We start from the raw sequence: 24,327 nt of genomic DNA, 5'->3' as shown, positions 1-24,327 counted from the left end.
TAGTGGCTGCTCCGCTGCTACCTCCCAGATCACCCGGGCCATGGCTGCTTTGGCCTTGTCTGTTCGTGCTGCAGCCGTGTCCCTGTTTGTGCTGCAGACATACCCTACGATCCTGCCATGTCGTTGGACTTGCGGCTCTGCCCCTGTGGGAGCGGGGGGCGAGTGAGGAGGAGGGCCTCTCCTTCAGCATCAGGCACCCCCGCTGCCCCCAGGGTTATGGGTCAGGTGTGTCTCTAAGCTCAGCCACTGGTTTTGCTTCCAACCTGGTTTAGTCAGAACGGCTTGGGCTGACCTAAACAGGGAAGGCATTTGCTGATGGGGCTGTCTCTGAGGGAAGGGAGCCGTGGCAGAGGCAGCGAGAGCTGCGGTGGGTGCTGGGGGTGGCAGCTGGCAGGGACAAGTGTCTGTGCCTCCCCGGCAGGCTGGTTACGCCACCTGAGCGGAAAACGGGGCCTGCTCTGCTCACGCCGCTAGCAGCCTCCGAGGCACCAGCCGAGGACTGAGGTCTTCTTCAGAGGCCACGTCCTGTGGGGGGGCGAGGCCGGAGCCTGGGCCCTTGGCTTCGCGCACCGGGATCCCACTCCTCAGGGTGGTGTGGGAGATGTCCGTTCAACGGCAGTAAAACCTGGAGCTCAGCTCCTTTCCGTATATCGTGCTGCTGTCAGAGGTGGTAAAAGGTCTTGAATTTTAAATGTTTCCAGAATTTTCAAGGCTGCTGTGGGCTGCAGGCCTGCATCCCATCCCGGCACGAGCTGCCATCTCTCTCCCGAGTCAGTCACTCAACAGAGGAAGCACGCTGAGCGTCTGGGGTGCGATGAGACCGTCATTCCTTGTTTACAGCTCCTGGCAGGCAAAGCCCTGCGTCATGCACGGCCAGGGTTGGGAGCGTTTCCTTGGCAGGGGCACAGAGAGACGAGAGGAGGCCTCTCCTCCTGGTGCCCGCCAGCCGGCCCTGCAGAGTGCCCTCGGCCTGGGGTGCTGGGCAAGTGGCTCCGCTGGCTTTCCCGCCTGAGGATCGCAGACCCTCACACCTTATGTTTTTTTAGTTTGGGATCGCAGAGTAGATGGCACGTGTGTTACCTTTTGGCTGCTTGGTGAGCTCCCGAACATTTTGTGAGCGGTTGTGGTGTGATAGTGCTCTTGGTGTGATGAAGTCTTTACTCAGTTTTGCTGAGAATTTATTAAGAAAGTCAGGAACCGCTATACTTGAGCGTGCAGCTTGTTGTTTCACTTCCATAAACAACACAAACATTGCCCCCACACAAACTGTGTGGATGCATTCGGTCTCGCTGGCTCTTTTGCAGGTTTATAAAGCTATGTTCCTGCACTTACTCCTGTTTTGACTTCAGAAGTTTCCAGTGCAGACTGTTTACAAATTGGACCTGAAAGAGAACAATAATTGATTAAAAGCAATAATTTATTCATGTTGTTAAGATTTCCTGTGCATGCTGAGATAAAGCAAAGCTATATGCATTGATTTAGTAGCCTTATGGTAATTCCTGTGCTTTTTTTCTTGAGTCTGTCAGTGTGATACCTTGGAACAGGTTATTTCATTTACTGGAATATCTCCACTGACATTAATGAAATTGTTGATATAACTGAGAAAAGAGACTTTGGACCTCCATTAATATGCTACTTTTCAAAAATGCAATCTTAAAATCATCATCTGAGCTCCAGACAGCCTTCGCCTGTGTTTCTATAAACTTTTGGAAGGGTAATATTTCAGAATAGTCTGTATGATTTGGAAATACTATTTTCAACATTCCCTCAAAAGAGGGCAGAAAATAAATAATTAGTTCACTGACTGTATGTCACTGATTTTCTTGCATGGTAATAAGGAAGAAAGCTCACTGATTTGAATGGCTCATTTTAATAAAGATGACTGGGTGTCCCAGCAGTCTCCTATAATGATTTTAGTTTAAAAAGGGGGAAGAAATATTTTACCTTGGAAAAGTTCCTTTAAGAAACAGCAAGACAAATTATGGAAACTTTGTGTGTGTGTTATGTGTAAAACCACTCCTTATCCCAAAATGGGGAAATATACTTCACTTTTACTTGAACAAATAATATGAAAATCATCATATAAGCTACTGTTAACCTTTTTATCTCGAACGTAGTTCAAACTATTTAAATGGCTTTGGTCTTCATGTGGGAATGGAAATTAGCTCTTGGCATAGCTTGCTCTAATTGAAATCAGTTTGTGGTTTTTAAGTTCCTTCCCTGCTTGACAGATGATATCATTTCCTATGCTTTTTGTAATCCCCTCTGTTTTTCTAAGATTGTATAAAGCTAGGTTGAACTACACATTTTAAAGTAACTATACACCTTTTTCTGACCTACTTAGGACATTGTCCAAAAATCTTCACCAGATACTCACTCTGTATTTGCAGACAATTTTACTTTTTGTTGAGGAATGTTAGTACATTTTTGTTGCCTGAAGTACATCCAAAGCAGAACAAAGATGTATCGTAACTATTAGACACATAAGAAATGTAAGATACAGTTTTTACTTTTATAATTGAAGAATTAAGAATACCAGTGTTTTAAATGCTAGATTGTTTTAAATCCTTTCTCCAATTGCATGTTTAACCTCTGTTCTGTGGATTCATATTGCTATAGAAGGCAATACAGTTAAAATTACTATTTCAACTTGAAAATAAAAATAAAATTCCATTCACATACTTCTGAACCGTAAAAAACCAAATGATGCTTAAGGGCTTTGTGCAACAGGAAAAAATCGGTGGTTGGCATGGCACCTGTTGGCAACAGGCTCTGGCGGACATGCGATTTCTATTTTTCAGGCCTGAGCATTTCAGTCAGCGAGGTGTGGGTATCCAGTACCCCATCACAACCTACTGAAATGCTGATCTGACCGTAATCCTATCTGGGGAGGAGCCTTTCATGTGGTTCCTGTTAAGAGGGAAGCCATTTCCTGGCTGCTTACTGGAGTGCCTGCCCCGGTTCACAGCTGTGTTGGACAGCGGGACCTCTAAGGAGGACTTCACTTTGTCGGGAGGCCTGCCCACTTCTCTAGGCCTGATGAAGAGCCTGACATACTTTAAGTTGTTCCTAACCGCTAGTTAAGAAATATATTTGTCCTTATTACTAGAAAAATGCAGCACAGACTCTTGTGCTTTACTGGCGTGGGACTTAAGCTGCATGTTAATCATTATAGATGGTGGGGCTGCAGCTGAGGAGAGCGTGCTGCTGCTCCCCTGCCTCTGCTCCCTGCAGGGGAAGGTTGTTGGCTCTGGGGAAATGCTGTCTGTGAGCTCCACAGCCCCCAAGCACAGCAGCCGGCAGCAGCTTTACCTGGAGATGGGGTGAGCCCACAGATGGCATACAGAAGAAATCGCTGTTATTTTTCCTTTTCATGCAAGAAGTCCTACCTGGGCAGATCAGCTTCTGGTATTGCATGTGATGGCAGAACCTGGCTGTCTTCAGGAGTTTCCTTACATGCTTCCCTTTAATACTTCCCTCCCCCATTGCCCAGATGATAACTCTCTTCTTGGTGGTATCTGCCAGAAGTTTAGTACTTTTCCCTTATTGATGGCTTTTTCTCATCATTGCAAACTAGGAGACAAATTCTGTGAATTTATGCTCATATGAAATGCCTTTGACTTCAGTGAATAAGGGTGGTATCAAATTCTTGCACCATGTGCTATATTCCTTAGGAACCGTAAATCAATATTGTTTTCTGTACTGCCACTTTAAGTACCTGTCCTAAAATATGCATCCTTGGTTTCTAATACTGGTTTCTAGTTCAGAATCAATCCCTAAAAAAATAAATTCCTTAGCAGACAGTTAAGTGTTTCTGACTGGTTTGATTTAACTGAGGAAAATCTTTTTTGCTTTCAAGTACAACACTGTAATATCCGGTGCATGAATGGAGGTAGCTGCAGTGATGACCATTGCCTCTGTCAGAAGGGATATACAGGAACACATTGTGGACAGCGTAAGTACACTTTTATTAATGTAGATACTGTCTATAGTTAAGTAATTCTGGGATGTGTGGATTGGGCACCCTTTAGCACTAAATTTCAACTGATGTTGAGCTTGTTTTTGATCAGGTGCAGTGGAATTTTACAGGAAAACATATGACTTTGTAATGAATGCCGAGTGAATTCTTTCTGATCAGGACTATTAAAATAAACATCATGTGAATTCATAATAATTGGATATAACTTGATCCTGTAGTTCTCACACTACCATAATTCCCATTGACCTCCAGGGCTTTCCACTCACTAGAGCAATAGGCCATACATTTAGAATTTACATGGGGTTCAGTTTTCATCTTATAGACAAAATTAACCTTTTAATACAAAGCTTTGTTTTAATTTCAGGGGTTTGCTTCAGACTTAGCTAGTATGCTTTAGGAATTTTGTTCATTTTGATGTTGCCTTATTAGAGTTGATCAATGTATTTTTGATTTCCTTAATCAATCCTGAGCCAAGAGCATTCCTGGACCCGCTGCTTGAAATCTCTCTCAAACTGACTCTGGTGGTCTCTTGCTCTTCTTGGCTGGAATGCTGTGAAGAAACTCAAATAAGGATGTAGCCACTGCTTTTAACCAAGGCTGTCATTTTGCTATCTAATGAACTATTGGTTTGACAGAGAAAATGTATTTAGCTCATTTAATGAAAATCTTTTGTGCTCTGTCAAAATCAATGGCACACTTTACACGAACTTCAGCAGCACCAGGAATTTACTCTAATAATCTGGAAGGAGGATCACATGGTGAAAGGATTAAGAATTGTAGTTCTGCCTTCTCTGTGAAATATCAAATGGATAAAAGAGGATAAACGGAAACCTTCTTTCTACTGAAGTGAACGGAACAAGGAATAACATTATTCAATGAGTATCAAATTGTATTTAAAAGCCCTTTTTTCATGTGAATGTTACATTTTCTGATTATTTTTGAGAGCAACTACTTTTGGAGTTTAGCATGAGGAAAATTGGGTTCTGAATCTAGTGATAGCATCTTACAGGGGAAGAATATCTTGGATTAATAGTCAAAATAGATACTGGTTACATTTTGCTATCCTAGTTGATAGCATGAATTATTTAACATCAGCAAATAGCCTTTTAATACTGGATTGTTTTTCTATTATGGTAGAGGAACAAATACATTTTTAAATTTTCTTCTGAATAGGGGAAAATTTTTAGGATTTAGAGATGGAATTTTCTGCACCTTCTATCTGCAATCTCTACTATTTCAGTGTTTCTCTGTTGAAAGTTTGAAAGAGATGTTATTTTGAAGCTATAGAATTGTCTAGCCATCCCAAAGAGAAAGGCTCTGAGAGGTCAGAAAAGCTGTGATTGCTACTGTGTTTATATTATGCTCCCTTGAAAAGATGAATTCATGATACTAATGAGTCCAGGAAATAGGAAAAGATCATAAGTAGATTCTGAAAAATAAAGTATCCTGTCCTGTTATGTTTACCATTTTTACCGGTTTACCTGAGCTGGTCTAGTACATACCTTCATGTCTTTCTGGAAATAGCTCAATAAAGATTGCTTTTGCCTTCCCTCTGATACAGCTGTCTGTGAAAATGGATGTTTAAATGGAGGGAGATGTGTGGCTCCGAACCGATGTGCTTGCACATATGGCTTTACTGGACCCCAGTGTGAAAGAGGTATGTGCCCTAAAACAGTGGAAAAAAAATTGTTGTTCCAACTTGCTTAATAGTAACTTAAAAATACTTAAATAGTGATATGAAATAAAATATTTCAATAGTAGTATTTTATTGCTGTCTATGAATAAGGTAGAATTAACATTCTTTTAGAATGCAAGGTAAGGAAGCGTTACTGAAAGGAAAACTCCAGTCTAAGAAAATTGTGGAGATACTGGTTATGGAATATCACAAATTAAAATGGTAACAACTTTCCTAAATGGCATTTTTAATGAGAAAGAAAACTTTAGCATTGATTTAAAAACAAACATGCAATCTTATCTTCTTTTGTGATTTCTATGTATCACAAGCGTTGATTAGTATGATTTTAATGGTTAGTTCTTCAGTTTACGGTAGGTTTACCAAGTGCCGTTTTCTTTTCCTGGGGCAAAAATCCCCATTTATTTACTCTAACAGTAGACTTGTTGAGCCATTACCTGTTCTAATCTATAGCTAAGTTAATTGGATTTGGTTTTGTTAGTCTCAAGACTGAAAATAAATTTTAAGTAGCATTTTTAGTAAAATGTGAGCTTCACAAGGATAGAGGCCAGGATGAAACACACATGCAACTGATTAAGGCCTTTCTTTTGTCTACTTTTTTGCTATGAAAACACTCCAATGGAAGAGATGGCAAATAAAAAATATTGATAAGTGTTTTTACTAAAGCTTCAGTTTCTAAGTCATCAGAAAAGCTCTTTGTATCTCTGAAACATTTGCTTACCAATGATAAGCAGCATCTTGCCTCTGTCTTTGGCATGTTTTGTTTTGGGAGAGTTTATTCAAGTCTTCTTCCCATTTTATACATATTTATTGTTATCAATTTTAGCTTTTTATTTGCGTATCCGTAGTGATAATCACAGCTGTTTCCAGATGAAAACGCAGCTATACCAACTGTCTTATCTGGTATATGGATTTTTTCCAGGGTTGTTAAATCAATGTAATGGTTCATTTAAGAGAGGTATAGTCAACAATGTTTAGGTATAATCCTTCTGTTGAATTTTGTAATATTAAAAAAAAATTTGCATTTGTTAGAGCTATCAGTTGATCTGTTTAGTTGGAAATTAATACATAATACTCATATGATAGGTTGCATTACATATCTATGAACCTGGGACAGAATAGACATTAACAACCTGATTTAGAGCTTGCATGTTGGCGATGTGCTTAGCACATGAAATTTCTGTCAGTGAGCGTGTCAGATGATCACCGCTGTCAGTGCTGCACCTGGAGTAATGGTTGTATTTTTATATGGACAGCATAGGTGGGTGATGCAGAACAACAAATCTTTGGGGACCAAAGCTTTCATTCTGTGCTAGAGCAGACGGTAGGATGGGGCAGGTATTTCCTGCACTCCCTACGGCAGATAACATTGCTGTGTTGGCACTGTGTGAAGTCTTGCCAGTTATCCACTCAGACGTTGTAAAAGGAGTTCAAACTGATGGTGAAGTTTTTATGAAGATTGAAAAGTAGCTCTGTTCTGAATCTTGGAATCTCATTGCTGGAGAGGAGTAAGAGGAATGGAAAATTAGGTTAAAAATTCTAAGTTTGAAGAGAATAAAGGCTTTATAGGTAAAGAATGTACTGAATATTACTGCAAAGGCTTTGAATTTCAAGCAATGACTGCTTGTTCGCCATGGGTGAAGGGTTTGAGCCTTCAGTCGGGTGAGGAGGTGTAAAGTGCAAGTTCAGAAGAAGATTATTCAATGCTGCTTTTATGTTGCCTGATCTGGGACCAGTTTGACTCCACCTCATTAGGGCAAGTTTCAAGGCTGAAGCCTGCTAACAGCTTCAGTCCTGTCCCTCAGGGCTGTGTCGGGTGGAGTGAGAAACTGGTGACACAGAGCCATTTGAGCCAAATCATGCCGTCATGAAATCCCATGCATGTTACTGAGCACAACTGAGGTGGAAATCTGTAACGTATATGCCTTGTCCATAGGCAATTTTTACTTAGAACATGTGTTTGATTCTATAGTTATCAATAAAAGAGAAAATAGACGTTAACGAGCTGTAGTATTTCTGGCTAATGCTTGCTGCAGTATTGAGGCCAAATGATAGTCATATCTTCCTAGAAAACCTCTGAAATTTGGCTTCTTTCACAGAGATTTCCTGCAGCCTCTCTACCTAGCTGAGCTAATATGTTCCCCTCCTCTAAAAAGGGTGTGGTGGTTTTTGGTCCCAGAATCACATTATGCCATCAGAAAAAACTTTTTCTGAAGAAAACTTTTCAAGTATACGCCAATGTTGGTCTTAGTCAGAATAACTTGCATTGTTCAACACATGCACCTGTGTGGTCATTAGGGAGTTGTCTGGCTGCATATGATTTTACACATCTGTCAGCTAAGTAAGAGGTCCATATTTTGAATCTAGCTTTGGAAAGTTATGTGGATTTGTGACACTCCCTGGTGGGCTTCTGATGTATAGGTGGATGGATGTTATCCAGTAAATTGACAAGATTCATGCCTTGTAGAGTAAAACTGTGTCTTTATTAGAAAGAAAAAAAAAAAAAAAGAGGGGTGGGGGAAGAACAAAACAAAACCAAAGCATCTCTATGCGTGGAGGGGGGGCGAAAAAGGAAATTACTCAAGAGAAATAGTCTCTTAAAAGATCCCATTTCTGTGGGAAGCAGGAGAGGCAGATTGTTTTGAAAACACCATTTCTGGCTATAAATGTAATGTGAAGTGATACAGTTTTGTGGCATGCACATACTCCATCTGTTTGGCTGTGGTTTGACTTCTAGGTTATGCCATGCCACAAGCTAACAGTGTTGTAAGTAATTTACTGCTGCATATCACGCAGTGCTTTTCTCTACAAGCATCAACTAATAGTAATAGTCACAGAGTGTTTGTGGCACGTATGTCACAGGCCAAAGAATATTCCAGCCTTTGCTGCATATGTCGTAGCTTAGAACTGTCTTGAATAAAACAATGTTGAGGCAACCCAATTCATATGGGGGTTATTCCAATAATCTGATATGGAAAACAATTAAAATGTTGCAGGTGGTTGTAGCAAAGTTAGAGCCAGTTTCTTACATCCAGAGGCAAGTTGTGTAGTTCTGTCTCTACTGTTTTAAGTAGTTTTTCCATACATTTGGTCCATATTTGTAATACAAATTAGCCTGATTGGTATTACCACAGTAAATGCTGACCATATGATTGTTAGTGAAGATCTACAAGACTTCTGTGTAGGTTAATAGCTTCAAATACATGCACAATGAAATGGCTTTATCTGGTGAAAGACCTGCTGTTTTTACAGTGCAGCAAATCCCATCAAATTTGTGGCATGAGTACTTTTATGTATTTACTCAGTCATTCTTTGAGAGGGTAGCAGCTGGCCTTGGACAGTTTTGGCACACGAATTGCTTTTTGTGTGTCTAAGAAGTGTTAATGGTGGTATAAAACGCTATAAACATGAAAAAAAGGAATTTTTACATTCATTATTATCAATGGAGTTCCTCCTCGTCTTCTGGGAGTGCGTACCGTGTCACTGGTGATACACGCTTTGTCGGAGCTGGATTGATAACTGTAGCATGGTCAAAAGTGGTACACATGTATCATTAACTCCTAAGCTGTTGTGTATGATGTTTGGCACCTTTCCGGAGTGGGGGAAGCCTCCTGGGCATACTGTCAAGTATATGCAGGTGTATCATAAGTACAACAGACCTGGCTTTTCTGTGGGATAATGTTCATCAAAAAGGGGAACTTGACATAAGCTAAACAGTAAAAGTGTAGTGGAGTTGGAAATGATTCCTACAGCAATTTAAGACACATTTAAAATACATAGTCCAGAAAGGAAAATATTTCATGGATATTGGCTCAGTTAAAATTTGAACTTCAAGGATTCCTTCTGGAAGGTGCTGAGGTCTCTGGCTGCGATCCAGTGATGGGCTTTGACATGCATTTAAATTCAAACCTGAGATGTCAATATGCTTAAAATTACACAAGTGCTTAAGGGCCTTGCTGTATTTTGGCCCAAGCTTTCAGAGCCAGTTAAGATCTGAGAGGTGCACTCAGCTTTTAGCATATCATTTAGTCATGTTGTTAATGAAAAGAAATCACAGGTAACAGTCAATGAAGATGCAAGCAAAGCAAAATTTCTTCTGCTGGTTAAAAACTGGATGCCATCTTTATGCCATTCAACTTTTAAACCTGAATAACTTGAGTGAGTTACAGATTCTGTAGTACCTTTTAGAGTTGCTGAAGAGATTGAGAGCAGAGATTTAGCTTATATTCCCCTGAGGATGATTCAGAACATCAACAGCTCTTTTTACTGTGTGAAAGAGCCTAGGGGATTTAGCTGGCTATGTGAGATGCCCACATTTGGGTCATGTGAAAACATCCCTACATCATGCGCTTTATGAAAGTCCAGAGGAAAAAGTGATGTTAGAAGCTCAGAGAGATCAGACATCCCTATCATATCTGGTAGAACTGTGTCCTCTGAACTTGTGCATAAAAGCTTTCTTGACTCTTTGAATCTGTTTGTCTTTGGATGTTTGGGTGATTATACTTTAAAAGGGTGAATTCTATATAATATAAAGTTGTACATTGTTGTTACCCTTGTATTGCAAAAATGCAATGAAATGTGCTTTTCTTTTTCTGTCTGGATCCATTTAGAGGAACACAGTGGAATCTTAGAATGTGTTAGAGCCCTGTTTGTTTATTTGAATGCTTGTGACAACATCAGGGGCTCAATCCTGCTGCATTTTGGAGTTTTGCCACTTGCTTTGCATAGGAGCAGAATTGGGCCTGATGTAGTTCAAATATTAAAGAAGTACCACGTGTGTTTTGTTTTTTTCTGGACTCAGAATATGAGCAAATGATTGCTTTTTCTTCAAACAGAGTCGTTTCTGTACTGCTCTCTTCATGGCAGGAATTTTTGCATAATTTTTAATTATATTTGGCCATTATTAAAAGTTCCCAGAATTAATGCCATATGTAAAAATATCTTTCCCAGAGCCTCTGTGAAAGTGCAGCCGCTGAAAGTGGTCGAGAGTAGTGTAGTGCTGTGTATATTTTTTGTCTTTCTAAATATTACAACGGGTAGAATGTTTTCACAAAGAGGACACTGCACCCCTTAGTGTGCCCCGTCTCTGGTATTTAGTCTAAATGGAAAGTAAATAACAAAGTGTAGATAGCAGTAAAAGTATGTTCCCGAAGCCTTATGTTGCATTTAAAGTAGTATTGCAGCATATGGTAGCTGGCAAACATTTGAATAAACTTGATTTCTGTAGCTGTCTTCCAAGAAACACATCTGTTGACATAGACATGTAGTTTCTGCAGCCCTGTAACATGAATTCATGTACAGTATTATAGCAGCAAACTAAAGGATGGCTAAGCTTGAAGGCCTAGAATAAGGATTCTTGCACACCATTTTCCCCCTGAAAAATTATGAAAAATGGCTTCAGGCTGAAGATAAATATATTCAGTCACAGAGTGGCGTTTTACTGTCTTTAAAATAATTTTAATACCTGTTACCACCCTTGATGTCTTTCAGTTTTAAAACAAAAATTCAGTATCAGTGTCTTGTATTATCTTTTCTACACAAGAGGTTGAAATAAATGGATGAGGAGTTTTTTAATTTTTAAAGTTGAAGCTGCAGCTTAATGGTGGAGAAGTCAGCCTCTGCAGAATAACTATGTGTGATTTAAGATTGTTTGTAATACTTAGCAATACAATCAATAGATCTCTGGATCAGATCTCAGTACTAAGCTCAGTCTGTTATTTAATGCCAAAAAGCATTTTTAGGATCTTGTGTATGTGAAGGCTTTTATCCATTGTTCTGCTCCTTGCAAATACACCCTATAACCGGTCCTACATCGCTTGCTTTATGCTTTGTGCATCTTGAAATAACACATAGCAAGTTTTAAAATGTTTCTTCAGATACATGCTTAAAATTTAATCAAGATCCATAAATGATTCAGTGCATATGGGCTTAGGTCTCTTGTGAGATGTGAGGGCTCCAACTTTTGTACACGAAGCTGAACACTTACATTTTGTTCCAAATTTAATTTTGATTTCAGTCAAACAAATCCAAATCCAAAGTTTTCATTCGGCTATTTGGCAGCCCTTTCTATATTTCCATGCCTTCTTGATGGGCTGCTAGGGGCACTGACCTTTAGATGTGCAGTAAGGTATTATTTGGACTTTGGGGTTTTTTGATTTGGTTTTGGTTGTAACAGGGAAGATGCACACAATTAATCACAAATTGAGAAGCCCATGTTTTGGTATACATTATACAAACTTTTGAACGAAATAGCTGCATTGTTTTAATCTGTAAGATTTGATTCTTACATGTAGGACATTGAAGGGACTCACATGGGAGTCACTGAGATTCTTCTGGTACCGCAGACAGCTTTGTTGAACCTGACACCTACCTCCAGGTGTGCTGGCAGCCTGCGGCACGTGTTTCCTATGCAAGAAATTCAGTTCTGCTTTCATGGGAGACAGGGACTGACCCTTGTGCTGGCTTTGCTCGTGCATGGTACTTGCGATCTGCCTTGTAGTGTCTTAAGAAATGAAGAGTGGAGGCCTGTGCTTTCATCAAAAGGTTTTGTTGAAGTTACATACACAAAGAGATGTCTATGTTTGTTTGGTTATGGGATGTTACATTAATACAGATAGGACTTTTATATACACAGTGCAGGCAGTTGAAAGATGTAACTTCCCTGAATGGACTGCACTGTCAGATCTGTGCTCTATGGAGCTCCAGGGAGAACTGGGAAGAATCTGTCCGATGTGTTGTATCACGAAAGTGAGATTCTTTTTTTGCCTGCAGAAAGATTGAGTCAGCTTTTATTGATTTTGGTTGTCATTGCAGCACGGTGTTGCATTTGAGGTCTTCAGAATTTCAGCTATCTCCCAATTCCTGGGTCACTACAAAACTTGTAGAACATAAAATAGCTGAGCACAACTAATTTGTCATGGAGCTTTCCATAGAAAAGGTGCTTTTGAAATGGTGACTCCTAGAGTTTAATATGATACGGGGAATGAGTAAATGCAGCTGAGAACTTATCTAACAGTGCCCACTTAGCCATTTATGGAGAAAAATGTTCCTTCCTCTCTGGGCTGCAATATATTTTGATATAAGAAAGCACAGCTACCTGAAATGCTTTAATTTGTTACAGTGAAAACACATGTTTTCCTTGTGAATCACTCTGAAATTTTATATGAATATTTTCCATTCATACCTTTTTTCTTATTGAGCTGCTAAGCTGAAAATTTTTGTTACAGTTGCAACAGAAAAAATAAAATATCAGTCTGTATGGTATCTCAGTCAAGTTTGTGTTACAGACTTCATTTTTTCTTTGCATGTTTGTTTTTTAAAGTGATCTAAAACTTTCATGATGGTCAGTTCTAACAAAGAAAAGAGAACCTCTTTTAAAACATCATAGATCATACCTAATGCAATGATAAACTGACAAGGGCATTTCCAAGTAAAACAGTTCTTTTATGTAGGTCAGCTGCAAATGCTAACGAAAATGCCTCTTTTAAGCAGAGGTGCTCAAAATGGTCAGTGCAACTGTTTTGTCACATGTAAGTTTCCTTGCAACATATGTGTAACAGAGTTGATGAAATCTCTGTAAAAATCAAAGCTTTTCTAATGTGAACTGTTACACTTAGAAAGCTATCTCATCTCCTATCTCAGCATAAAAGTTGCAAAAAGTTACAGGAAATAACTACCTAAGAGCAGCTGTAAGGACAGTTACATTCACACTTCCAATTGGCCTTGAGAAGTTCACGAATAATGACTGAGTGGTTTTTATATATATATATTTTTTTTTTTTCAGTGAGAGCTTGTACGGTTTGGCAGTCTAGAGAAACGCTGTAGGAAAAGAAAAGAGGCCTAAATAAGGTCTGAAAAGAAAGGAGCCCTATGAGAAAGATCACTCTCCAAATTCTGCTCTGCTGTAAAACAGAGCCTAGCTTTGCACTCCTTATCCAGAAAAAACCTCCTTTTGGAAAAAGGCAGAATTTCCTTATGTAAAGAAACAAGATTCAGTATTTCTCTTTGTTGGAAGATGTGTAAAGGCTAGGGCTAAGTAATTAAAAAAAATCATGAAAATTATTAAAAGTGCATGTGTGTGTGTACACACATATATACGCGTATGTTTTTATATTTTAAGAACAGACATATGAAACCTTGTAAGCACTTGATTTTTGATTCTGATCTTGTACATTTACTATGTGTCTATTGCAGGTATTACCCAGGCTAAAGTAGCACAGGTAGGTTAATGTAACTGCAGTCTGCTGTGCCATAGCCTTAATTTCTTTTTGTGGAGGTGTAATTCAGATTACAGGTCCCATTCTGAAGGAGTGGCCTATGCACTGTTTTCCTTGATCCCGAATGTTTAACTTAGCGTGTGACTCTGTTTTTAAAAGGCATTTAACTCAAGAAAGCCTGGCTTACCAGATGATCTTGGTCATGTTTTATAATGGCCCTGTCCTCATCATTTATGTTTTTTGCAAAGTTTACCCAGTGATCGCAAGGAGTTTCAGTACTGTCCCCATTTCCTCCTTACTCCTTGGGATGAATGGTCTGTTGTGACCCTCTTATGCTGCTTCTTCCAACACAGAGGTGCTGACAGTCCTAGGGAAACAGGAGCTTAGCAGAAACCTGTATGCTTGCAGTTCTTGCCTCCTGGGGAAAGTGGTGGCTGATGCTTTCATCCTGCACCACTACACACAGCATGGGACAAAGCCCCTGCTCTGCTGTGCTGAAGCAGGAGAAGGGTCCTTGCTGGCATTGCAGCAGTGGTAATAATTTCAGTGGTATTTTATTAGATTTACCATTTTTTTTTATTTCTGTATACATAACAATCTCTTAGTGCTCTTTGGTCTCAAGATTAAGTCATCAGTTCTTGCTCTAAGTCCTCTTACATTGGTCCCACTGCTTACAATGGCTCCATTGAATCTATTGATAGACGAGTTTTCAGCAAGGCTGGGGAAATCAGTTTGTCTCCAGCAAAACCAGACATTGCACTAAAATGCACATCTACTATTTAGTGGAGTGACTCCTACCTATCAAAGAATGTATTTACATTTTTTTAAAAATAGAGCCATAAGAATTACAGAAGAGAGCAGATAATTTCTAACAGTATTTCAGCTTACAGAATTGCTTAGGGTGGAAGGGACCTCTTGAGATCATCTAGTCCAACCCCCCTGCTCAAGCAGGATCAGCTAGAGCAAGTTGCCCAGGACCGTGTCCAGCCACCTTCTGCAAAATGTGTTAAAATAGATGTTAGTCTGTGATTTGTAACACCTCCAACTGTATCATTCAGGCCTGCTAGCCATTTAAGGAAGATCCAGTGGTAACATTGTCAAAGCATTCATAATCCTGGATGTTTTGTGTTTTTTCTTATTTGTGTGTTCTACTATCCAGAGGGTGTTTGTCCTGTGGCAGCGATTGATTGACTGCTGTGAAATGAAAGCACATGTTGTGCTGATAATTTCTAGTGTACTAGCCTAATAAAATTCTAAAAATGGAAGAGTTAGTTTAAAAACATAAGCTGACAAAATTACCGTGGTTCATGGGGTATGGGACAGGGAATGGTTTTAACTCCTAGTAACAGTAGTAACTACAGACACACTGTCAGGGGAATTTTCCTATTTGCACTTGACACTGGCTGTACTTACCTGCTTGTTACTTAAAACAAAAAGGTGGAGAGACCCATTAGGTAGTTGATTGATAATTTCACCTGTTTTAGGAGAAAACTGGGTCCCTCAGTGATGGGAGATTTTAGGATCTGAAAAGCTCCTCTGTCTGCCTAAGTTTCTGAGAACTACAGCAAGAAATGAAGCAATAAACATACAGTGGAAAAAGCATGCTTTCTTCAAAGTGCAATTAAGATGGATCTTGAAGTGAGAGGCCTTGAACTGCTTCAAGGGCCATTGGACTAGTCTCTGTGCTGGAATAATATGTCCAGACGTCTTAGTTCAGTTGAGCAGTACAGTGACAGAATACTACTTGAGCTTGAAATGTTTATAAGAGGTAATAGTAAAACCAGCAAGCAATGAATTATAATTGTCCTGCTGGGATATGATGAAAGCCTTTATGAGAATCTCCATGTCCCGGTGGGACAGTATGGGTGGTAACTTGGAGAGATTCATAAAATGGTAGTATGACAGCTTTACAGTCGGATTAATACAGGCTTCAAAAGAAACCACAGGGTCAAAAATTACTTCCAGGCTGCAGGCTTTTAAAGGCATTGAAATGGGCAGTTAAAAAAGAGGTAAGTGATACATTGCTGTGAAAGGAGAGTCAATGTTAGATTATTAGTCAATGTTAGATCACTTGGGCTCCAATAATCTTTAAGACAAGATATAATTTAATGATGCAGGTACTATGTCTGGAATTGAATTGCATCACATGGTGTGAATTATTCCAGTTACTTGATTCTTGAGGTGAAGAGTAATGGAGTAATAAAAGGACAATTTGTGAGCTTTTAGAGGGATTGAAATAAAGAGAGGGTAATGTTTTAATACAATGGAATTGGGTAGACTTATAGGGGCTCATGAAGCAAAAGCAAGAGAAGCAGGTGAGGGGGGAAGATAGGTGAGAAGAAGATGGCAGAGGGGACCTAGCTAAATAGTTTTCACACATCTCAGGAGGAGAGCGTTGAAGGCAGGTTGAGAAGTTTAGACTGCTGCTTGGGCAGGGGAAACCCAGCGGAGATATGCATTCCATTCATCTGAATGGCTCTTCTAGTAAAAACATTGCTAGACACAAGCACAGTCCAGGAATGGCAAATGATGAATGACTTAGCAAGCTATCTTGCTGGGTATTTAATCTGTGTGGTTATCTAAATAATTTGAAATGCTTCTCTTGGCCTGAGCCAGGCTGGGCAAAATGAAGTGCCATGCATTAAACCTTGTGCTATTTCAGCTCTCAGGTCCCAGCAGGAACCCAATAAGATATGGCTTCATGAAAGGTGATACTATATTAAACTAACAGTACAAGTTGTATCAAACTCAGTTCCAAATTCAATACAAAAAGTTGTGTTTTTAGAAGGCATTTTAAATCTAGCACTAGCACTTCAGTCACTTGCTGATGTCAGTGCAAAAAAAATGCTTTGTACAGCTGCTGACTGCAAGGAAGATGGGTTAAATTGGGTTAGCGGAAATGAAAGACGTGCAATGGAAGAAGTATTGGTATCAGAATGTTTATGGAATTTGTCATTAAATAACAGAAGTGTTTAAATTGGAGGACCAATTTAAAGAGTTCCTTTTAATATTTTTTTTCCCCATTTATGTGAAATTGAAATTATTTACAAAGGTGTACAAGGAAACTTTAATTTCTTCCCCTCTTTAAAAAAAAAAAAGTAGTAAAGATGATGGCAAATCCATCTTAGTCTCTTACTGTTCAAGCCTTCCTGAGCTAAGGCCTGAGCCATCAATGTGTATTAGAATAATTCTGCTATTCTTACTACAGTTGATTACAGTGCTCTGTTATAAAGGGTGGAGGCACTTGGTTGTCCTCCAAAGAAAGTGAGTAATAATTGACCTAATGTACAGAGCACATGAATAACATATTCTTTTGCTAAGAAATTTATGTTTTACAGGGTGTGCTAGAGTTCACATCCCTTTTTCACATCTTTCAAAAGATTTTAAAATACTCAGCTGCTCTATTAAATTTCTAATTCAACAAATACTCAAATACAAAGTATGCATTAGATAAAGGTCTTGAGTTGGATCCAAACATTGAAAAATCTTTTAATCTGCCTTGAAAACAGCTGTTTAGAATTTTGAATAGAAATAACAACTTCCTTCAGCCTATGTTGTTGATGTCTGCTTCAGTTTCAAGCTGGGAGGAATTTCTCTTTGTTACTCTGATGCAAAGTCTTGCTGCTGTTGCAATGATTCGACTAGCCCCAAAACATACCAGGAGTGGTATCCTGGTCCTGTTTGAAATAAATGGTAACACTTCCTTTGAATTCAATATAATGGAAGAGAGACTTACTCAGAAAACTTGAGATAGTTTTGACACTTTAATTGTAGTTGTCTAGAGTGCAGCTGCAGGAGCTCTTATTGACATCTCCCACTACTGAGAGACAGCCACTGTTCTTCATGTTTGTCTGCTGAAGGAATTCTTGATATGAGAATTGTGTTTTTTAGTGTCTGAAATAATTTAAAAAAATTAGATGGCTTTTGTGCATGTGCACATGCAACTTCTATTCCTTGTTCATAAATACTTGGGTAATCTTATAAAATGTTATGCAGTGACTCTGCATTAAGTACTACAAATGAAATTTCTAGGCAACTGCCCATTGCATCCAAGGAAATACCAGTAGAGTTCAAGATGTCTAACATTACAATGAACATCAAAAGCGGTAATGATTTGCCACTCATTGCAAAACTACTGCCAAAACCCTGCAGGGAATGGCTCACATTTATTCTACAACTCTTTGTTTTGCTGCGTCCAGAGGGTAGATTATACATGCATTTCACACACACACACGCGTGTGCATATCGGTTATATATTCAAACATTTGGGCAGTATTTTAAACTCAGAGGTAAAAGTCTTACATTGTTCAGAGAAGTGAAGCCTGGATGAAACTTCTCAGTAACTATGGAAGTGATCCAAAACCTACTCATGTCAAAGAAAGGAAACTTGGGTGGGCTTTGAATCGTGACTCCGAGTGGACATGATCAGATCTTGCCAGCCAGGTTTCAAGAAGATGTGCGAGGTTATTGAGAAAGCAGTTAGCTCTGTGCTGTGTTACCACACAATACTATCGATCAGTAGTTTTGGATAAAAGTAAGAAGTGCTCAAAGGCATAAGCCACAAATATGAACGTGGTTTAGCAAAGACGACTCTGTTATCTATGGCTGTAAGGTATTGAAAATACCATTATATGGAATGGTATTTATTTAACAGCAATTCAAGGTGATGAATAAGAATATTCTAGTAGAGTAAATAGCAAAAAAATTACTTACAACCTCTTTCAGTTTTATAATGTAGTGTGCTTTTTCTTTTGGGCATATGTGCTGCATGCACAATCTTTCATGTGATATTCTCATTTCTGAAGTGTTTCTTGAATGCAGGTGTGTTAATGTACATTGGTTAACACATAGAGAAGTTTGTATATGTGTCCTCCAATAGCCTCTGATGAAGTGTAAGTAGCCCTTTTAAAGCCAAAGGAGATCTTTGCATTCATTTTAGTTGGATTTAGGTTATGCTCAAATTTGAGCAGATGTGGAAGAGTTTTGGGCCTTCCTTTTTCCATGAGATGATGTCTTTGTAGTGGGGTTTTTTGGTGTTTTTTGTTGTTGTTGGTTTTGGTTTTATTTGGTTTGGGGGGTTTTTTGTAAGTAGTATTGTGTGTGGTTTGCAGCGGTGTCATATTGATGCAGAAGTGCAGGTGGAGTACCCAGGATGCCAGTGACTCTCTACACCTCTTTCGAAGCAGAATGAAATCGCGCGCAGGCAGCAGGCTTGCTGCTCTACAGAGGGGCAGCCTGATTCTCACGTGAAAAATAAGCAAACTCACTTTTGAGAACAGGGCTTCTAATCAGCTGTTTAAAAGTTGCTGATCCAATTTCAGGTTCCTAATTAAATGAAATGGGGGGAAGAAAGAGATCAGCATGCTGCCAGGCAAGAGTTCCAATCCAGTGGTTATCTCATTTCAAATGTGTGGGCTAAATTACATTATCTTTATATAGGCTTATAGTATATTCACATACTAATAAAAATTTCATCTGTAAGGGCAGTTTAACTACTGCAAGCTTATTTTATAAGACTAAACTATTCGATGCTTTAAAAACATTTTTCTAATGTGAATGTTATTTATCACAAGCGTAGTTGAAACCTGAAGCTTAATTATTAAAATAGATATTCAGACACTTTCCTGACAAGAATGAGGTGGATAAAAGATACTATTTCTAGGAGAAATCTTACTTACCTTTAGGAGATAGTGCAAAATACCCTTGATAATCAGGAGGAAGTTTTCTCTTCCAGTGAAGTGTCTTAAATAGTGAGCTTTCTACTCTTTTAGGGGAAAATTTTTTTTAAGCCACCTAAAAGTTTTCCCACAGTGCTGGTTTACAAGCAACTGAAACTTTAGACACCACTCAGAACAGTCTGTTGTTCCAGTAACATTGTTGGGAGTGATGCACATGTGTATTGGTGACCACCTAGATTCCTAAATGTTCCCGTTCTATTAAAAATTAAAAGAAAATATTTCCTATATTTTTAAGTACAAGTTTAAATTGGCACTGTAATTGCTAAACCTTGCAGCTTAGCTAGGTGCCAGAGCTCCCACAGAGGAACTTTAAACTGCATTATGCCATACTCTATACGCTCACCCCTCTTAACTCTTTGCTGCTCCCCAGCAGTAGATGGGGCTCCCTCCTGCTTCCCTTCTTCTCCCTCATCTTACCGGTTGTGGGAACCCCGAGGTGTTGCCTGTCATGTACCATTCTCTTGCACTCAGGCCCAAGCAGAAGTCAACTTTTAATACCTAAAGTATCCTCTGTCTCAGCTGTGAATCTGCTTTTGGCTTGAGGGGGCTAGGGGAGTTGAATTGGATTACTAGCTTCCTAACGGCTTAATACTTCATTCAAAGCAAGTGAAGTTAAAAGGAAAAAGATACTCAAGGGTTTCAGTGGTGTGGATCAGATCCTATATCCAGAAGCGTAAGGTAAGCATTGAGACATTGCTCGCACACAGATTACCTCACTTCTGTTCTTTCTGTGAGTCCTGATTTCTTGACAGGACCACCTCTTAACCTTAGTACCTGCTTTGTATGATGCTGAGTTACAGCAGGAAAACTTGTTGGGTAGATAAAAATGAACAGGATGCATTTAGCAGTCTGGTGACTGTGAAACGGAGCTTGTTCTTCTAAGAAATAATTTAAATCTGTATCTTTTACTGCTCATTTATTTTCTTTTTTTGAAAGATGAATTTTAAATCTAAAGATGGGAACACAATTAGGTCTTGCCATGGTTTATTCTGCTCCACTCAGTTGTTCAATTGTTCTTTTGGTGTAAAAAATATTTCAGAAGACAGCACAAGTATTTACTATCTACTAGAAATCCATTAGCTACAGTTTAAAATTTTTTCTTATTCAATACACTTAATTTTTTTTGTTTGAGATAGATAGATAGGAGGTGCCTAATTTAACAGATAAGCAGTATGTTGTCAGTGCTGGATTAGGCCATTCTTCATGTGGCTTGTAACCGCTTTTTTATCTCATATCCTCATTTATCACTGGCCTGGTGTTTGTTTTTCCTGATTCAGAATTATGACATTGAACTATACAAATAATATCGGGGTACATAATTTGTACCTTATCAGCTTGAAAATATCAAAGTAGAAAAACAGTATGGAAATCAACTCTACAGATGGGAGGAAAATGCCTTTTGGGAAAATACACGGCTAATACCTGCAATTTGTGTAATCATTGTTTATTCATATTTGGTCACCCAGTGCTAGCTAGTGGATAATATTTCAGAGTGCATAGCCAGGTGGGATACTGTGGTCTACTGTGTCAATGAGATGCTCATCACATTGCTGGGACATTCTCGGGCATCTTTTTGCTTCTCGGACAATGAAGATGAGTGCTGCTAATGCCTGCCCCCTCCCTGCAATGCATGGTGCTTGCTGCAGGTCACCCAGCTCCCGGGTGGAGCTGGGACTGCTCCCACTCTACTCGATAGACGATTCCTCTCCTGGATGGCTTTTCCTGGCTGGCTGCTCTCTACTAGTTGGCTCTCTGGACCTCCTTTTTAACTAGTTAGTTGGCCGGCCTGTCTTGGCAAACCTCCCTCTCCTGGTTGGCTGGTGAAGCTCTCGGGCTGGCCGGCCTTTTCCTCCCCTTCCCCTTCCTTTTCTCCCCTTCTCACACATGGTGTCTGCTGGCTCCCACTGTTTATCTCTTCATGTCTCTGTGCCTCCCACTCATTCATTAGATTTGCTTTGATCCATCCCGTCTTTGCAGCTTTCCTGTTTTTCTTCCCTCTGCTCTTTTGCTGTTTTGCTTCTTTGTTGTCTTCACACTTGTTCCTTAAAGGCTTTCTGCTGTGGCTTCCCCTACCTACAGGCAGCATGCATCTTTTCCACAGCTTGCTGTCTCACTCTTGTTCATTCATCTGATCTAGCAACCACAGTTACTAACAGAACACCAATTAGTGTTATAGGTTGGAGAAACAGTTATGTTTATCACTTTTTATTTCCTATGGGCATTTTCATAAGTTCCTTTATAAATCTAGTCTGTGCTTATGTAGAAATGCCTGTGATAAAATCCCAACTGAAGCACATTGTTGTGCTTCTGTGTCATCTTTCCCATACTTGTGGATTATCAAGTATCTGTGTATTCTCTATAACTCACTGTCATCTCCCTTAGGACTCTTAGAAATGTCACAACTCACTGTTTTAATCCAGACATCACAATTACAACTGTAGTCTCACAAACACTTCATTATGTTAGTGTGGAATAAGTACTTTTGGGTGATCACAATGATGGGAAAGGAAGTGCAAGAAAATTCATGGCAGCTGAAAATTTGCTGCTGAAGACCCTGTGAGAGAAGGCATAAAATTCTGTGGCCATTCTTCTGCTGCTTGTTTCAGTCTTTGTTCCAGAGTCCTTATTCAGACACGGTTCCTGCTGATGCTAATTGAAGTTTTGTCTGACTTAGGACTAGAGAAATAGATCTCTGTTGTTAGATGCTATAGCGTACCTCTTGTCATTGGTGGTTAAAAACCCTGTAAATAGCTATCCTTTTTGTCCCTGTTTGGTTCAAACCTATTTTCTAATAGGTTTTTGCTTTTTCTCTCCACATGGCCAATGTTTTCATTCTCCCTAATTATGGGGTACCTAATATCATAAATATCTCTAAATACTGATTAACAAGTCAGTCCCTAATGGTAACTACACAACCTTGTCAACTAGAAAATACTCTCATACCCCCCATATGTGTTTTCTCCTTTCATGACAGAAATATCAATTCCACATGAGAGGGCATTGTTCCCATATAGCAGCCCATTCTCTTCAAGTGTGTATTATCTGTCCTTCTCCTCTCAGATTTTAAAAGTTTTTGGATTGCTTTTACACATGTGTATCCAGTATAGATATGTTTCTAAAGAAAAAAAAATAGTTCATAGCATTTATTGAGTTGGAAAATTAATTAGACGACCTAATTGATTGTGCATGAGTTCCTCTGTGGAATGTGTTCTGCTGCTGTTTCAATTGCCCAGCACAGAAAATCTCGGGAGCTAATTCCTCTCGTCTTTTACTAGAAACTGACAATTAATTGAACATAAAAAACCTCAAAAAAACCTTGAAGGGTCTTAACACGAAAAACATTACATGAAAGATCTTTTTTCGTTTTATGACAGTAATGCCAAGAGGCCTGAACTCAGCTTGAGGCTCCCTTTATCATTCACAAAACACACAAGTCTGTGTCCCAAAGGCTGTGTATTCTGAAGAGGAAAAAACCCCAACAGCATCCAAAAGCATTGGCAGCCCCACGTTACACGTGGGGAGCTAATATACCGGGAGATTAAGTCACTTGTGTAAGGACATACAGGGAGTCTGTAGCGGAGTCTGAAACTGAACTCAGGTCATCTCAGTCCCAGCCAAGTGTCTCAACCACAAGACTATCCCTCCTCTTCAGTATGTCAGTGTAGAAAGTAGGCCAAAAAGCAGTTTCCATCCTTTCATACACAGCATTTTGTAAGGCTGTGAAGTATTATGTATTAGACAGGCATCTGGATCAACAGCAGTTTCTGCGGATACTTTTATCTGTAAACAGAAGCAAAGCCTGTAAGGGCTTTGTAAATTTTACATAAATTATTTTATCTATAAATAGCATAGTCAAATCCGTAAACACTATACTTAATTTCAAGGCATTTTAATAATTTTTAAGAATGGAAAATGTATTTAAAGGACTTCTGTGGCTCTCTAATTTTCATGTGTTTTAGGTTCTGGTACTACTCGTGCATCATGAAGCATTAGCAGTGATGTGTACCTACACCAGGCTATGTAGTGTGTTATACCTGTGGTGTAAACTGAGAAAGCGAGGCTTGGGTCACATGACAGGCTAACACACCCGTGTTACTCAAAGGTTAAGTACTCCTGTGTTGGGATTTGTGAGGCTTGCAGTTTACTGACCTAAATCTGAGTGATTCCTATTATGTTGAGTATTTACTTATCTTTTGGAGAATCTTTGTATAGCCAGAGTGTAACAAAACTTCTGCTTTAATCTTTTGTACTCAAAAAAGAAGAGGGGAAAAAAAAAAAGTGCAAGTATGTGTGGGTATATGTGCATGTATATCCAACACCCTCCTTCAACTGGGATCTCCCATTTTTGTATGAAATCAGCATTACTGTGTTGAAGTATGCAAAGAACAGGCCAGAGCTGTTTGTTCTCCTCAGTGCCCTGGTTAGCTATTCACAGACACCTGGCTCATTTGCTGAACCCCTGACTCCTCTGATTCCTTTCTCCTACATCCCCCAAATAAAAATTACTTATCTGGTTCTCACTGACGTATATTCTGGAGCACCACTTTTACGAACTCTGTTAAATGAAACCATTAATTCCAGACGTTCTGTGCATTTACACAGATAAATTTCAGTGATTGTCATGGCAAAAAATAAAAAAAACAGCTTTGAAGGACCACTGGGATTTATGCAGCATGGAGGTGAGAGAAACCTTGTTTTTCA

The 24,327-nt window shown here is 39.3% G+C and overlaps 1 protein-coding gene across 1 annotated transcript in view; it reads left to right on the top strand.

Annotated features, from left to right (window-relative positions):
* FBN1 (fibrillin 1) overlaps nt 1-24,327 on the top strand; it is a 157,504-nt gene that overhangs the window by 18,905 nt on the left and 114,272 nt on the right. The window contains exons 4-5 of the mRNA XM_059823839.1: nt 3,860-3,955; nt 5,541-5,636. Coding sequence (XP_059679822.1) covers nt 3,860-3,955; nt 5,541-5,636 — 192 coding nt within the window. The remainder of the gene's footprint in view (nt 1-3,859; nt 3,956-5,540; nt 5,637-24,327) is intronic.

The sequence above is a fragment of the Gavia stellata genome, chromosome 13, assembly GCF_030936135.1.
Source record: "Gavia stellata isolate bGavSte3 chromosome 13, bGavSte3.hap2, whole genome shotgun sequence".
NCBI lineage: Eukaryota > Metazoa > Chordata > Aves > Gaviiformes > Gaviidae > Gavia > Gavia stellata.
Note: the sequence above shows the minus strand (reverse complement) of the source record. Positions and strands in the feature narration are given on the sequence as shown.